This window comes from Esox lucius, chromosome 3, assembly GCF_011004845.1.
Source record: "Esox lucius isolate fEsoLuc1 chromosome 3, fEsoLuc1.pri, whole genome shotgun sequence".
In the NCBI taxonomy this organism is placed as follows: Eukaryota; Metazoa; Chordata; class Actinopteri; order Esociformes; family Esocidae; genus Esox; species Esox lucius.
In genome coordinates this window covers 24,012,147-24,028,576 of record NC_047571.1, presented here as the reverse complement: position 1 = coordinate 24,028,576, position 16,430 = coordinate 24,012,147, and the positions used below count along the sequence as shown (strand labels likewise).

Sequence of the window (16,430 nt, the reverse complement as noted above, 5' to 3'; positions counted from 1 at the left end):
GAGTAAAGGAAATAATTGTGCAAACTCGCTAACCTGTAAATTAGGAGAACAAAGCATTCTGGACAGTCTGTACATGGCATTGTAATATATGTATATAGGTATAAATTATAATATATGACAGGGCATGACTTCATTTCCTGTGACAGATGTAAATGTGTATATTATATGGTTGCTGATGGTATTATACTATTATAAAGATTTAATAAATTGCAAAAAAAAGATTTACTTTTGTTGAGTTTTAATTTCTGACACTACAAACTGCTGTTTTTCCCCACACGTTTATATTTGTCTCATGCAGTTGAGCGGAATCCTTCAAGTTTTTTAATTAAAACATCATGTTGGTTGAATCACAAGGTCATATTGAATTTGACAACAAAAAGGGCACCAGTGAAAATGTAACAAACATTTAATCCGCCGGTCAACATGTCTGTCTGTCCACATTTGATGAGGACAGACAGACAGTTATGTCTTCAGCAGGCAGACAGACAGACGTCAGTACGATCACCATGGTGACCTGATGGGTCCCTGCTACTCTGACACTGGCTGGAGAAGCGGTGATGCTGTTAACAGGAAGTAGGAGTAAAAAAAGATGACTTCAACTAATTCCTTGAGGTTTAACGGACCAGGAAACACATTGGGTGCATGTGTGACATTATGTAACTACGTTTTCTTGCCTGGTTTCAGTCACTTCCGCCCATAGTTCTCAATGCACTTTCAGCACCTGGATAAATGGATGGATGGGGGAAAGGATGGATGGGTAACAGGTGGTCCTTGGTGGTGTTTAGAGTCTGCGCCATCTCATCATTTCCATCAGGAGGTGCTGTAGCGGTCCTGGTGCATTTTCCTGACTGGGTACATGCCACCAGGATGATGGTGGACAACATGTAGTAGATGATGAGAAAAGGTATTATAAAACATATATATATATGTAGACCACATATACAATATAATATAGAATAATATCCCTCACCACAGTTCAGTGAATGCCAAAACCGATAAGGAGCACTTAATGCATTAATAAAAGAGATACGTTTCTGAGACCATTTACAGTGCTCACATTATGTTATATTATATTACAGTGTTTACAGTTATGCTAATACCGATCATTTATATCCCTGAATAGTTTGAATTCCATTAGGGAGACTATAAGTATTCCAGGGTTTTTCGGGTTGCAGTATATTCCTGGGTTGGATAAAGTAGTAGGTTCCAAAGACAAATACAATAAAAGTATTATACCAGGACCAGTATGTGCCACGTCACCCCTTAACACTAGAAAGCTGGCGAATGACCAGCTGTATGCCAGAGTTCACCCACGGTGTGTTGAAAGGGATACCATAAATCAACGCATTGGCTGTGTCAATCGTCATATTTAGGTGAACATTACAAAAATAACAACATAACAGAAACAACAGAAAACAAAGATATCAAATTCCGAAAGAAAAACAAAAGTGTCGTGACATTGTCCCAAATAGCACTACTTGTGAGAAGAGCCCTAGACGACACCTTATGGACTCTGGTCTAAAGGAGTACACTGTAGGGGGAAAAGGTTGCCATTTGGGAGTTCCCCACTGTAACCTGAGTGTGAGGTGAGGTGTCAGTCAGCCACAGAGCAGCACCAAGGACTGATACCACTCTGTGACCATGCTGGAAGACAGCCCTTATTATCTACTGTCAAAGGGGCTGCCATTCAGATGGGTGGAAACGATGAAATGCTGCTATTATAAAGGGAACCGAAGGGCTCGGTGGCCGGGGACACCCGATCCAACCTGGCAACCTGGCCTGCTTTTGTTCCCATGCAGGCATTTCATATCTGACACATCCACAGTCCACCACCCCATAGGCCTGCCTTCGTTCTGAAACATGCCATGGCACAGACGCTCCAGGGTACCGCTCTGAGAAATGGGGAATAAACAGACAATATTCACCGCACAGCAGCTTGATGCGTATCAGGTCGGTGTGTGTGGTGGTGTGTGTGTGTGTGTGTGTGTGTGTGTCCGTGTGTATATGTGTCTGTGTGTGTATGTGTCTGTGTGTGTGGTGGTGCGTGTGTGTGTATCAGTGCATTTATTTAACCCCTCCTTGTGGCGTGTTGTCTGGTCTGCTATAGTGAATGGGGCCGAGTGTGTGCGTAGGCAACACAAGTTTGGACACTTTTGTTTGTCTTTGCCCGCTGAGAAAATAGACACAGTACATGTGGCCAGGGGCTTAACGTGATGCCATGAAACACAGCCGTATGGTGGTGTTCATACAAACCAAAGCAGGTGTTAGTAAGGCAACTACAGCAGCTTTATCTCAGTGTTAAATCACTATGTTCGGTCTCATTCCCATCCTCCCTAGAATCAGATGGGAAATTAGAACCAAAACCGACCAATATGTTGAGCCCTCTAAAAAATTTCCGAAATAATTTAGTATTGTAACTAATTCACCTGTGGTTGCATTCACAGGACTGCACGTTCTTCACGCGTAAAGAAATCCTAAGGTGAGCGAAGCGCTTGTGTTCAGTTGTTCAAGTTTCCTATTTTCAAAGTTAAACTGCTGAGTGTATCTAAGCCCTGATAGAATGTGCAACTCAACCCAAATGTTTACTCCTGTTCTGCATCATTGAACCTTCATCTATAATAATAACCTCTGTAAGTTATCGCACACACACATTATAACTGAACTAGCACATCTGGTGTTTTGGAAGTTGAGGGGAACAAAGATTTTTGTTTTCACACTAAATTCCACACAATCTTTATTTGGATACAACATCAGTAATGTTTGATCCTGTGATCTGCTGATCTTTCCATGGAATTATTCCAGGAGTCCCGCCAGGGAGATGTACTACAAAGCATGTTCTAGAAATCAGCTAACTTCACTCAACCAAGAAAAACAAAAAGAGTTGAGCTTTCTTAATGAAACAGACAATGAAGAAGAATTTCTTGTTGATAATCAAATAAACTGCCTTCATTATACTCCACAGGAGGAATGAAAAACACAATGAAAACAATGTTACCTGACGCGTCTCAGCTATTTAGAATTGACAGGCACACAGATGAAAGGCTCATCAGACAACTTATTCTACTTCCTGCTATTTCAATGTATCATTTAAATTGCAGCGTACAAAAATGCCTTAGAAATATGAAGTACTCTATGTTCTGGTAATATGCATAGCTTGTATTGAAGCAGTTGGCAAAGACATTTTGCATGCGCTGTGTTTCTGACCGAGTACTGTCGTTAGGCCCAGTAGAATGGTTGGTAATCAGATTCTACTTGCCAGGGAAACCATGGACATGCATAACAAATGTGCCTAAGTTTGTGCAACAAAAATTGTGGGCATTGTGGGAGCATAGTTCTAAAATTACAAATAATTAAAAAAATCTGAAAAATGTATACAGAACAGCTAGAAAATAAGTGAAACAATAATTGGCTGGTAAATAAATGGGGGTGCAAAAACAGTAGGTTACAGCAAAAAGCTGTTTAAATGTCAGTCACCACTTATAAAGAGGAAGCAGATGCTTAGGATTAAAAACTGTTCACATGCTGCTGGGAGGTAAATAAAACCCTGGTCCTGAAACAAAACGTACAATATTCAAGTCACCTCATAAGGAAAGAGAGGCATCTCCCAAGAGAAATCAGAAGTGACACTTTTGGATTCGATGACCAAACACACAATCCTGTTGTTGTAGTGGTTTGCCTTACGAAAGTGTTTATGTTTAAATCCACTTAAATGTTTTGTTGAATAAACACTCAATGAAATGACAGCTGGTTGCCTTTAACAATTGAATCGACCTCATTGCTGGCTTGCAGTGAAGTGTAATTCGTTTTGGAATCCAGCAAGCAGGAGAGTAGGTACTCTATATGGCCAAATAGTATATGGACCGGACCATCATACCTACATGAGCTTGTTGGACATCCCATTCCAAAACCATGGGCATTAATATGGATTTGGCCTCCGCTTTGCAGCTATAAAAGCCGCCACTTTTCGGGGAAGGCTTTCCACAAGACTTTGGAGTGACTCTATGGGAATTGGTATCCATTCAGCCAAAACAGTATTTGTGAGGTCAGGCACTGATGTAGGATGAGAAGGCCTGGCTCGCAATCGAAGTTCCAATTCATCCCAAAGGTGTTCAATGGGGTTGAGGTTAGGGCTCTGTGCAGGCCACTAGAGTTCTTCACACCAAACTTGCTGGATCATGTCTTTATAGACCCCACTTTTTGTACAGGGGCACAGTTATGCTGGGACACAAAAGAGCCATCCCCAAACTGTTGCCACAAAGTTGGAAGCACACAATTGTCAATGTCTTTGTATCCTATAGTGTTAAGATGACCCACCTCTGGAACTAAGGGGCCTAGCCCAAACCCTGAAACACAGCCCCAGATCATTATCCCTCCTCCACCAAACTTTACAGTAGGCACTACGCATTCCGGTCGGTAGATTTCTCCTGGCATCCGCCAGAACCAGATTCGTCAATAAGACTGAAGTGGTGTGATTCATCACTCCAGAGAACACCGTTCCACTGCTCCAGAGTCCAGTGGTGGTGTGCTTTACACCACTCCAGCCAATGCAGACCATTGCGTATGTTGATGTGAGGCTTGTGTACAGCTGCTCAGCCATGGAAATCCATTTTGTGAAGCTTCCCGACACACAATTCTTATGAGGAGTTGCTTCCAGAGGCAGTTTGGAACTCTGTGGTGAGTGACGCAACAGATGATAGGTGATTTTTACCTGTTATTCACCTTAGCATTTGGATGCCCCGCTCTGTCAGTTTGCTTGGCCTACCACTTGGTGGCTGGGCTGTTGTTGCTCCTAGACAGTTCCACTTCACAATTATAGCACTAACAGTTGACATGGGCAGATCTAGCAGGGTAGAGATTTTCACAAACTGACTTGTGGCCAAGACGGCATCCTGTGACAGTGAAACATTTAAAGCCACCAAGCTTTTTTTTTTTAAATGTTTTACAATCCATACATTGTTTTTGCGCACTGACCATTTATCTGATATTGATAGCTGATTTCATAAAATAACACTGACGTAACAAGGTTTGACTGAAATTTGAGTTTTCATGTAATCATCCATCTTCAACTTTCTTTCCCCTTTCTAGATTATTCTACCGTTATCGTGACTTGGCACCACAGCTCGTTCCACTTGACTACACGGGCCAGCCAGATGTGAGGCTGCCATACGAGCTGATCGGCAGCATGCCAGAACTGAAGGTTCACCCCATCCCGTACCTGTACACACATCAGCTGATATGACAATGTGTTTATCCATTATTAATACATAACTAATTGACAGTAGTCGCTGAGTGGCTGTGTTACCTGACTCCATTAAACTTCTAAAAGGCCCATACACCTGGTGCTGTTGGCTCCATTATGCACCTCTTAACACAAACTCCTTCATAATGATATCCACTAGTGATACCAGTGCCCTCTGACCTTTAGCTGTGGAACTCCAGAGGAAGGGAAATAATTCCTGCTAAAGCCCTGTGCAATTGCTCCTGTCTCACTGGCCTCGTTCCTATGGTTGTGTGGTGGAGGTTGCTGCTTGAATTGGGCTTGCATGACAAATGAGACCTGATAACCTGCGTGAGCTCTGTCATGTTAATTCAGCAGCTTTAACTTAGCAGCCTAAAATCTTGTGTTTGCGCCCCAATCAAATGTCAAGGCTGTGAGAAGCCATTACGTGTTACAAGTGGAATGTATAGATGGGCAATGAAGGCAAATCGGGGGAGGGCAGAAAATGTACAAGTATTAGGTAGAATGTATGTACAAGTATTAGGTAGAATGTATGTACAAGTATTAGGTAGAATGTATGTACAAGTATTAGGTAGAATGTATATACAAGTATTAGCTATACTGTATGTACAAGTATTAGCTATACTGTATGTACAAGTATTAGGTAGAATGTATGTACAAGTATTAGGTAGAATGTATGTACAAGTATTAGGTAGATTGTATGTACAAGTATTAGGTAGAATGTATGTACAAGTGGACAATGAATGGTTGTGCGATGAAGCAAATGCAAGTACAAATTGCAATTCTGAATGTACAATCGAGCAATGGAGGTGTAAGGTAGTATGGGCAACTATAATGCACGGATAGCGGCAATGAAGTCCCTGTGGTAGACATGTACATGTAACAACTGAAAAAGCAAGTACAATAGCAATTCTAGATGTAGTCAGTCAAATTGAAGGTGTGAGGTAGCATGTGCAACTGAAATGCAGGGATAGCAGCAATGAGGTTCCAGAGGTAGAAATGTACAAATGAAAACCTATCAGACTCTGCAAGGCAGTGTCAGAGTCCAGTAGTACAAAAGGAGCAGTGTAACAAGGTCCCTGAGAGGCAGTACTAAGCGGTGGGCGGGTGGGTGTGGTTAGTGATGGGTCACAGAAACCGTTCCTGAGCCTGCTGGCGCGGGAACGAAGAGACCTGTACCGCCTGCCTGATTGGAGGAGGGCGAACAGTTTGTGGCATGGATGTGAGGGGTCCCTGATGATGCAGTGCGCCCTACGCAGACACCACTTGTGCTGGAGGTCTTTTACAAGCCCAATGGCTAATTACACTCACAGGCTTTGACAGAACTTGACTGTGAACGGATACAAAATTGATGTTTTGTTGTTATCTAACTTAACAAAGCATATATTCATACAATAATTCCACAAGACCTTACATGCGGTTTCATGCAACAAAAAGACGACCCTGATCTTATTAGCCAAAGTCTTCATCTTTCACATAGAGCCTGCTAAGGCTTTAGCGCCACTGGCTAAGAAATATCTGTCTTCTCAGGACAACCCATTCCGTCAGAGGATTGCTGAGGTTTTCTCAGAGGACGGAGAAGGAAACATGACTCTGGATGACTTCCTGGATATGTTCTCAGTGCTGAGTGAGATGGCTCCACGAGACCTGAAGGCCTACTACGCTTTTAAGATCTACGGTCAGTGAGTAAAGCTGAATTCTATCAATCATGGAAAAGAACATTAACAGAAAGACAAAGAAACATGTTGATGACAAGGTCTATAGAAGAAGGGCTAAGATCTGGATTCAACTGCAGGCTAACATCTAGGGGCTATGGTTATAAATATTCAAATTTGAGCCACAACCTGCATATGTCTCTGTCTGGCAACCGTGGAGGGGCGTAAACCATGGATGTACAGTATAATAACCTCCCCCGGAGGACCAGTGGGTTGTGAATGATTAATTAAGCCTGTACAGACAGGACCAGCCTACATAAAAGCCTTGCATGGTCTGTGACGCCAGAGATTCGCCCTAATTAACCAGCAATGACATCTGAAGATGTTTAATTGCTGGCAGCGGGGCAGAGACATGACCACGGTCATGGGTCGAGGAAAGTTTTCATCAATTATTCATTTGTAAAAGAAAACACAAAGGAAGTCTACACTGAGAATGGCTTAGTTACTGGACAGGATGAACGGCTGAACCTCACTAGATAAACCAGGCAAGTTCAGCTCCATGGAAAGATAACACAGAAAAAGACAGCTCCTATTCAGGTGTTAACCATCTCTGTGGCCTGACTGACAAACTGACATTGTGAAGAGCCTCGTTCCGGGCACAAACCCACGCCATCCACACACATGCATATATTGCCCGTTATATATATTACATCTGATCCAGCAGACACCATCTGTCTGTAAACAATCAGTATTAACATTATTATCGACCATCCCAAAGCCCCCTTTTTAACCTAGCTACACCTACACCCATCCCAAGCCACAACCACACCCACACCTACATACACCCACACCTACCCACATCTAACCATTCCCACACCTACCCACACTCACACCTACCCACACTCACACCAAACTACACCCACACCTACCCACACTGACACCAAACTACACCCACACCTACCCACACTGACACCAAACTACACCCACACCTACCCACACTCACACCAAACTACACCCACACCTACCCACACTCACACCAAACTACACCCACACCTACCCACACTCACACCAAACTACACCCACACCTACCCACACTGACACCAAACTACACACACACCTACCCACACTGACACCAAACTACACACACACCTACCCACACTCACACCAAACTATACACACACCTACCCACACTGACACCAAACTACACACACACCTACCCACACTCACACCAAACTACACCCACACCTACCCACACTGACACCAAACTACACCCACACCTACCCACACTCACACCAAACTACACCCACACCTACCCACACTCACACCAAACTACACCCACACCTACCCACACTCACACCAAACTACACACACACCTACCCACACTCACACCAAACTACACACACACCTACCCACACTCACACCAAACTACACCCACACCTACCCACACTCACACCAAACTACACCCACACCTACCCACACTCACACCAAACTACACCCACACCTACCCACACTGACACCAAACTACACACACACCTACCCACACTGACACCAAACTACACCCACACCTACCCACACTCACACCAAACTACACCCACACCTACCCACACTCACACCAAACTACACCCACACCTACCCACACTCACACCAAACTACACCCACACCTACCCACACTCACACCAAACTACACCCACACCTACCCACACTCACACCAAACTACACCCACACCTACCCACATCTAACCATTCCCACACCTACCCACACTCTCACCAAACTACACCCACACCAAACTACACCCACACTCACACCAAACTACACTCACACCTACCCACACTCACTCACAGTCAACAACAAATCTATCCTGGACAATGCCAACCACATTTTAATTAACTTCAATTGAGTGTCTTCTAGGGTGTGTACGATGCGGTCAGGTGCAAGGCTGTGCCTGTCATAGGTTGTCCCAGTGTCAGAGGTGGGAACTTAAAGGATAACCCATTCCAACTTCAACCTCAGCACCTCCCATTCATAATAAAAAACATGATTTCAGGGGGAAAGCTGTGTGTAGGAAGAATTGTTCACAGAGAATCATTTGCAGGAAAGGTCAAATGTTGAGGTTTAATTTGCAAGGGAGAGCAACAGCCCCAACATCTTGTTTGGGATAGAGACCTGTTGCAAGGTCCCTTCTACGTCACAAATCAAAACGGCAACCACTAGGAGCAATCATTCTTCTTGCAAGAAACTGTGAGAATATAGATCAGATTTTTTCTCAGTATTAGTTATTATTTTTAATCCAACTAAGTACTAACCCTCCTCTCAGATTTCAACAACGATGACTTCCTGTGCAAGTCAGACCTGGAGAAGACCCTGAACAAGCTGACGCGGAACGAGCTGACGGAGGAAGAGGTGCGCATGGTGTGTGACAAGGTGATCGACGAGGCTGACCTGGACAACGATGGACGGCTCTCATTGGAGGATTTCCAGCACATGATTGTCCGTGCGCCTGACTTCCTCAGGTCAGTCGGGCCTTCTAGGACCAGAGTTTCTTTATAGTTAGGGGCAATGTGTATTTCTTTACTTTTAGTCCGGTCTTGGAAAGAACATTCTCCATTGAATATTTGTAATAACAGGATTTGTCTTACGCTGTCTGGGCATTCAACTACAGAGCTGCATTCAACAACGTGCATGTTGGCTTTATTTCCACAGCACTTTCCATATAAGGATATGACGACCAAAAAGATGACATGATCAATGGCAATGAGAAGAACATTCAGGAATAAATCCGATGGACTCAAGTGCATACTCCTCGTGTGATCCTCAAAACCTCCAGGAGAACAGCCAGAGGCCCAGTCACTTCTATTACATTTTGTTTAAGAGGATGCGTGGAATGTCCAACTGAGAATCTTGTAATGTCCCCCAGAGAAGTTATATGACGTGTTTCACAGCAGTGTGCGGATCTCACTCGATCATGGTAATGCAGGCCAGTCTGAAGGCTTGTGTCTCTGTAAATTTAGTATTTTGGCAGCTGACCTGTCTTTAGACCTGTTGGCAGCATACTATTCTGGCGGTATGTCAGGACAGGGCTCATTAGCTATGACAGTCAACAGTAGATTTGTATTCTAATCTACAGGGGCTCAGTTACAGCACGTTATCAAAACATCTGCTGCCACATTTCACTGAACCATGGAAGGGCAATGAAGAGAGAGGCATCAGTGTCATGGGCGCATTACCCCTCCATTGTGGGTTGAGCTGACAGCTTAATTGTCCCCATCCTTGTCACTATCCACAACCCCTGATGTCTGTAGACATATTCATTACTGCACACACCAAAGCGAAAGGCTTTCCAATGAAACATTTTTGGAAGAAACAATACAGTGGTCTGTATTTTAGCATTGTAGTCTCTCCTGGTTGTAGTTTGTTTCCCCCTTTTGGTTTCCAGTAAGACCTGTAACAGTCATTTGAAAAAACTTTTTTTAAAGAATCTTATTTTATTCAATCAAAAGTACAGATATCTACAAAAGCGTAGATCCATTTTAATATGATTTTAAAAAGTACAGTACAATTAGATGTTTTTTGTGATGTATTTACAACTGTTCTTTCAAAATGTAATGAATTTCAATGCATTTCTCTCCCAGTAAAACTCAAATTGACAACAGGATTAAGAGTTTAGATTTATTTTGAAAATTATTCTGACTAAAACGAAACAGACCCAGGTCTGTTTTTCTACATTGTTATAAAAATTAAATCAATCCAAATAAGGAGAAAACTGTTTCTTTGTGCTAACCTCACCTGTTAATCCACCTTCAGTATCACAAACACATCATTGCATCAAAAGTACCAAATATAGAAGAAAAATCTATAAACTGGTCATAATTGTGGCTCAATGCAAGACAAAAAAACTCCACACTCTTTCAATAAGAGTACCATTACATTTCCCATTGAGAGATGAGTTTTAAAGAAATAATGTATTACTTGTGGGCTAACTATTTCACAAATATACAATTCTCAAAAAATAAATCACAGAAATACAGAAAAATAGAGGTCCATATGCATAGCTCCAAAGTAGCCTTAGTGCCAGTGTTTTGCTGCTGGCTTGCCAACTCATTTCTGAGCAATTGCTTGGCAATGAGGGAAAATGAGCACAAACAGATCTGGAACCAGGCAAGCTTAAAATGTCAAGGATTAGACTGAGTATGAGTTAATATTATTTATGAGGTGCCCCCGGTACAGCAGTGAATACTGAAAAAGGTGCAGGCTATCTGTTGTGAATCTATCTTTTACATCCTCGACCCAGATCTGTTTGTTACCATGTCGACATCCTTCCTGTCCAGGGTTGGGGTCAATTTCAGTCAATTCAGAAATGTAAATTAAATTATTTCAATTCCCAAAGGTTTTTCATTTAAAATGATTGGGGGGGAAAGAAACACTTCAATATCAGTGTACTTCCTGAAGTTACCCTAACCCAGCCCCATTCCATGTCAAGCTAAACAAGGTAAAGAGTGGTTATGATAGTTAAAAAAACAGACTGGCACAGGAATTCCACCCTTTTCTTAAAAAAAGATATGTAAAAGAGCAGGAAAGAATAAAGTGGGAATTCTGGGGTAAAGAAGACTTCATGCTGTAGAACATCAACAAAGCACCTCTTCCTTACATTTCCAAAAAAATCTCACAGCTTTTCAATTGAATTTTCAGTGCATACTAAGGTCATTGCCTTGCTAATGTAAGAGCTTCAGCGGGTGATATGGTGTCACCTAGCTGTCAAACAAGGTTCTGACCAAAAGAAGGACAGGCATGTCAACCACAAACATCATCATGAACAAAATAACTAGTTGGTGAAGCAACTTATTGAAGTTGACTGGTCTTAACTTCAAGTCAAGAGATTGTCACATGTGGAATAGAATCAAATTTGGCAGGGCAGTAGCATATAACAAAACCTTAAACACCGGAAACCAATTATTGTTGGAAGAACCAACAAAAAGAACTATTTTACTCAGTCATAACAGGGCCTGTATTTGTAGCGTATAAAAGTAGCAACGCTGACCCAGGTCGGTTTTCCCTTTTTAAATCATAATGGATAAGACAGAGGACCTGACCATAGACCAGCACTTACAGACATCAAAAATGCTTAATTCATCAAATAGGTTTGCACATAACCAGACTAAGAGCATAGGTGCCACTGATATTTTGATGTGAACACAGGCTCTAAAGCGAAGAACACAAACCAAAAGTGGCATAGGAGAGGAAGTCATTTAAACTGGGTAACAGATCCAATACAATGTACATGTTATCTATCAACCACTACCACAAACCAATAGAATAGTTTTCCATATTAAATTGAACCAAAATAAAATATGTTGCAAAACTATCACTTGGCACAGACTACAACACACAGGTTATTGGTAAAGTGCAAGTAATGAATAGCATTGGAATGGATCAATTGCACTTTGTCTGTCTGTACAAAAACTGGTTGGTACTGGCAGACAGACAATGAAGAGATGCCTGGGTGGTTCACCAGGTGCTACCAGAGACGTCATATAGCTGGAGATGAACCAGAGGTCATAAATGGATGTTGTTGCTGTGCTGTTCTTGCAGTAAATAAATACGCTATAGGGTGCATCCGAAAAGGCAGCGTATTAAATCCCTGTGTCATGCACTACTTTAGACCAGAGACAAAACCTGGTGAAAAGTGGTTCACTATATAGGGACACCAGTTCAGACAGAATCAGTCTGTCTCTCTGGAAGTCTCTTGCTGGCTCACTAACAACAATGTACTAGATAACATTTTAACAGATAAACGTTTGTAGACAATGAAACTGTGAATAACTGGAATGAAGCCACAGGTCCTGACCTTATAAAAGTGTGTGGGTGAGTTTGAATAGCAACAGTGAACTAACATCGTTAAGAGAAAGAGGCCTCGTCTTTAGCATAGAGGTTGTGTTTAACGTAATGTAGCAACGAACGATTATCATGAAATGTAAGTTAAAAAAAGAACATTTGAACCAAATGTGTCTTGCAGACATAACAATCCAATTATCAAAAGAGATCATTATTCCCTGGAAGAATAATGATCCCTACAAGGCCTATTTCATAATTCATTTAACAACTCTGATTCATCAAAGCAAGAAAAGCCAATCAGACTCTGGATCAAGTTATTCTGTCTACAGAGTTGAGGACTACTAAAAGGGCATCTAAACATCCACATCACTATTTTTCTAATCGTCACAGGCTATTCAAGCAACTCTGACAAGACATAGGTGCAACTCCCAACTTTGGCAGTTGTGCATCCAGGAGGCTGAGCGTGAAAAACTGAACATTATATGTGGAGATTATAGTGAGACAACAGGGTGAGCCCATCTTGTGTAATGTCATTTGCAACTTCAGAAAAACTAGTGGCATCTTCACCTGTTGCAGATTGTGTCTGACTTATGGAAGGAGAAACAGGCGCTTGGAAGGCTAGCTGGAAGAACTGCAGCAACACCAGGAGTCAAGGAAATGTCATGAATGGGAGACATGTAGTCCACCTTACATGCCCCAAGGTGTGGACACGGAGGGGGGGGGGGGGGGGTTCCCCAATTCTCTCCCTACCAATCTCCTCTGAACCTAACTGGTTGATGTTCACAGATCTCTAAGTTTCAACCAATGCGGAAGTATCACCACCCAGGACACTGTTTACAACCACCTGACAGCTGGATCCAAGAGGAGAGACAGGGAGTGAATTGGGACTGGATGAAGGGAACAGGGGAGGAAACATGAGCGGCTGGGAGCAAATACAGTCCAGTTGTGTAGAGCAAGCCAGCGCCCCAATGTGTCCCTGCCAGGGGAGGCGGACGGTATGTAAGGCCTTGGGTATACCTCCCAAACAGCCCCTATTCCCTACAAAGTGCAAACTTCTTTTTAACCAGAACCCTATAAGCCCTGGTCAAAGGTGGCAGACTTTATAGGGAATACGGTGCCATTTAGGCTGAAGCCTTACTCTGCTCCTCACAGTAGAACGCAGCGGAAGAAGCTGCTCTTCTTCTGTGGCTCAGAGATCTTCACCCCGTGGCTGCTCCCCTGGGGACTGTTGCCCTCCTGGAACAAAACATTTCTATTTTAATAAAATGTACAGAATTGTATTGGCCCACCTTTAAGGTCCAACTTGAAATCTGAATATGAGAAAAGCGGGGAGATTGAACTTACCAATTTTGTGTCCATCTTTGACTTAATATCTCTAGCAAGTGTCAGAAATGCATTTTCCACATTGATATTGGCCTTTGCACTGGTCTCCATGAATTTGATCCCATACTCCAATGCCAGCTACGGAGAAATTAGAAATATGTTGACACAGGCCTCAGTTTTTAACCCCCAGAGGACCACGCTACAATGGTGCAAAAGAGGTTGCAGCAGTAAAACTCTTTTAATGTTGCGCCAATATCTGATGCTCTCTGAAACGGCAACCTTTGTTTTCTATCAACCATTGGAAATCTGTCTTCAGTAGTAATTACTTCAGTGACTATTAACAGGCTAATGTTGTTATCACTACCATCTTTTCTAAGGTTCCTATGTATTATTTCTCATTTCAGACATTTATATCTTGACGCCATAGCGGCCAAATGCAGCGCCGTGGGTTTTAAAATGCTTTTCATCAACATTACCCAAACCTCTCTCAAGACTACCCAGACGCCAGTTTAGAATTAAAACTAAAATGCGAAAGGTATGGGGAGGCCCAGGGAGACATGTGAGAAACCCGTTCTACATCAACCAGCCAATAAATTGATTACATAATTGCAGCAGAACTCACCTTCTCTCCTCTGTCTTTGGAGACCTGTCGTTTGTCATTGATATCACATTTGTTACCAAGGACCATCTTCTCAACATCAGCAGATGCATGCTATGGAGGGGAGATGAAGAGGTTTAATAGAAAGACACAGTTGGTGCTGGACGTTTTGACAGATTAGAAATTCCTTCATTATGTGTGTTTTGTTAAGAATATAATAACATATACATGTAAGTAAACATACCTCCTCTATGTTCCTTATCCAGTTCTTTATGTTTTCAAAGGACTTTTCATTGGTGATGTCATAGACTAGCATGATACCCTGCAAAGAGATGAAAGATGTCACATGAAGGTAAATAGAAGGCCGAATCCTCAAATTTGAGTTAATTAATTGAAATAAAAAGTTGCATCTATCCACCATTGCTCCTCTGTAATATGCTGTTGTGATTGTCCGAAAACGCTCCTGTCCTGCTGTGTCCCTAAAACAACAAACATGGGGAAAGGACAACAATCAGCAGAATTATGTACATACAGGAATTCATTAATATCCTTCAAACCTAAATGCAGTACGCTGTCAGTTGAACCATCTTATTTCTAAATGTAAAAACATTCTGATGGTTGAAGGTAGTGCAAGAAAAGAGCACAACTTACCATATCTGTAACTTAATCTTCTTGCCGTCTAGTTCTATTGTTCTAATCTTAAAGTCAATGCCTACGGAAGAGGAATGAAAACATAATGGAGTCTGAAATAAGCTATGCTACCTTGCTATTACACACAAGTACACACTAGTACTGTACATCCAACTACAACTTCCTACACACAACAATACAAAGGTAAAACTTAGATCAATAAGGTAGCGAGCTTATTAAAGAGGTTCGTTCACCTCCAACTATACTGTAGTTAGCGAGCTTACTGCTAGGCGAAAAGCAAGTATAGTAAACTACTGTAAATAAATGTAACGTTCCAGTACCATCACACACTGTTGTTCAAGCTATTTACCGTTATCTATGTACTACTGTATTTATCTAGCATTTCATAGTTTCGATTTCAGCTGCAAGCCAACCTTACAGACAGAGGAAGGACTCTAAACAGTCACTAGCTTGCTACTTCTTGCATTAGCTTGAGTTAATACAGTAGCTAGCTACCTGACGTAAAATGTTTAGAGTACAGTCGGTAGACCTGTTTAGCTAGCTACTTTGCTACTACAGCTATAACATGCCATTGTAACTAATTCAGCGCACTGGAAGTTAATCAGCTAGCTAGCCGGTTAACTTTATTTACATCGCTAGCTAGCTGGTCTGTCACTCAATAATAATCGGCTAATAACGTAGCTAAATACGCTAGCTAGTTAGCTCACCGAGAGTTGGCGATATATCAGTCGTTTTTTGAACATGGCATTGTGGATAACGTAAGAATCAAACCTACCTATGGTGGAAATGAATGTGGAATTAAAGGCATCCTCTGAGAACCTGAACAACACACAGGTTTTCCCGACGCCGGAATCTCCGATTAACAGTAATTTAAACAAATAATCGTATGTCTTCGCCATACTTGATATTGCGGAAATCCCGCCCGGCGAAAAGCTGTGCACTGCGGTTCTACATACAAGGCATTTCGACCGGCTTACATCTTAGTGGGCGTGGTTTTTACTGGTACAGGACATTCAGACGAGCTCCTTCATGTAAACTTCTGATACTCGAATATCTCGACATAGCAATTTTTGTCCACCCTTGACGGAATATCAACATTTGATAGGTTGCCAATAGTTATCTCTATGTCAGGAAC

At 42.2% G+C, this 16,430-nt stretch overlaps 2 protein-coding genes across 3 annotated transcripts; one reads left to right on the top strand and one right to left on the bottom strand.

Moving 5' to 3' along the window:
• Nucleotides 1-268: 268 nt before the first annotated feature.
• On the bottom strand, nucleotides 269-16,252 carry rab8a (RAB8A, member RAS oncogene family). 2 transcript variants are annotated; one of them, XM_010890934.4, is made up of 8 exons: nucleotides 16,071-16,252; nucleotides 15,296-15,356; nucleotides 15,063-15,123; nucleotides 14,889-14,966; nucleotides 14,669-14,758; nucleotides 14,068-14,184; nucleotides 13,862-13,959; nucleotides 269-848 (listed from the first exon to the last, which is right to left on the bottom strand). In XM_010890934.4, exons 1-7 carry the CDS (start codon nucleotides 16,192-16,194, stop codon nucleotides 13,870-13,872), a joined length of 621 nt encoding a protein of 206 aa, XP_010889236.1. In that variant the 5' UTR covers nucleotides 16,195-16,252; the 3' UTR covers nucleotides 269-848; nucleotides 13,862-13,869. The 2 variants fall into 2 exon arrangements, with proteins under 2 accessions (XP_010889236.1, XP_019900890.1); XM_020045331.3 differs by lacking the exon at nucleotides 269-848 and having other exon boundaries at nucleotides 10,547-13,959.
• Nucleotides 1,900-9,735, top strand: cib3 (calcium and integrin binding family member 3). Its single transcript, XM_010890905.3, has 6 exons — nucleotides 1,900-1,950; nucleotides 2,445-2,479; nucleotides 5,086-5,197; nucleotides 6,770-6,917; nucleotides 9,209-9,404; nucleotides 9,595-9,735. The coding sequence occupies exons 1-6, from the start codon at nucleotides 1,900-1,902 to the stop codon at nucleotides 9,614-9,616; spliced, it is 564 nt and encodes a 187-aa protein (XP_010889207.1). The 3' UTR covers nucleotides 9,617-9,735.
• Nucleotides 16,253-16,430: the final 178 nt, after the last annotated feature.

What these genes read in the sequence shown, in the direction of transcription:
- rab8a (XM_010890934.4), bottom strand. Translation starts at nt 16,194, where the DNA reads ATGGCGAAGACATACGATTATTTGTTTAAATTACTGTTAATCGGAGAT. An exon ending in GGATAAGGAACATAGAGGAG is followed by an intron (nt 14,759 to 14,888) that starts GTATGTTTACTT and finishes TCCCCTCCATAG; the next exon opens with CATGCATCTGCTGATGTTGA. An exon ending in CAAAGATGGACACAAAATTG is followed by an intron (nt 13,960 to 14,067) that starts GTAAGTTCAATC and finishes GTTTTGTTCCAG; the next exon opens with GAGGGCAACAGTCCCCAGGG.
- cib3 (XM_010890905.3), top strand. Translation starts at nt 1,900, where the DNA reads ATGGGGAATAAACAGACAATATTCACCGCACAGCAGCTTGATGCGTAT. An exon ending in AGCAGCTTGATGCGTATCAG is followed by an intron (nt 1,951 to 2,444) that starts GTCGGTGTGTGT and finishes TTGCATTCACAG; the next exon opens with GACTGCACGTTCTTCACGCG. An exon ending in CGTGCGCCTGACTTCCTCAG is followed by an intron (nt 9,405 to 9,594) that starts GTCAGTCGGGCC and finishes TTATTTCCACAG; the next exon opens with CACTTTCCATATAAGGATAT.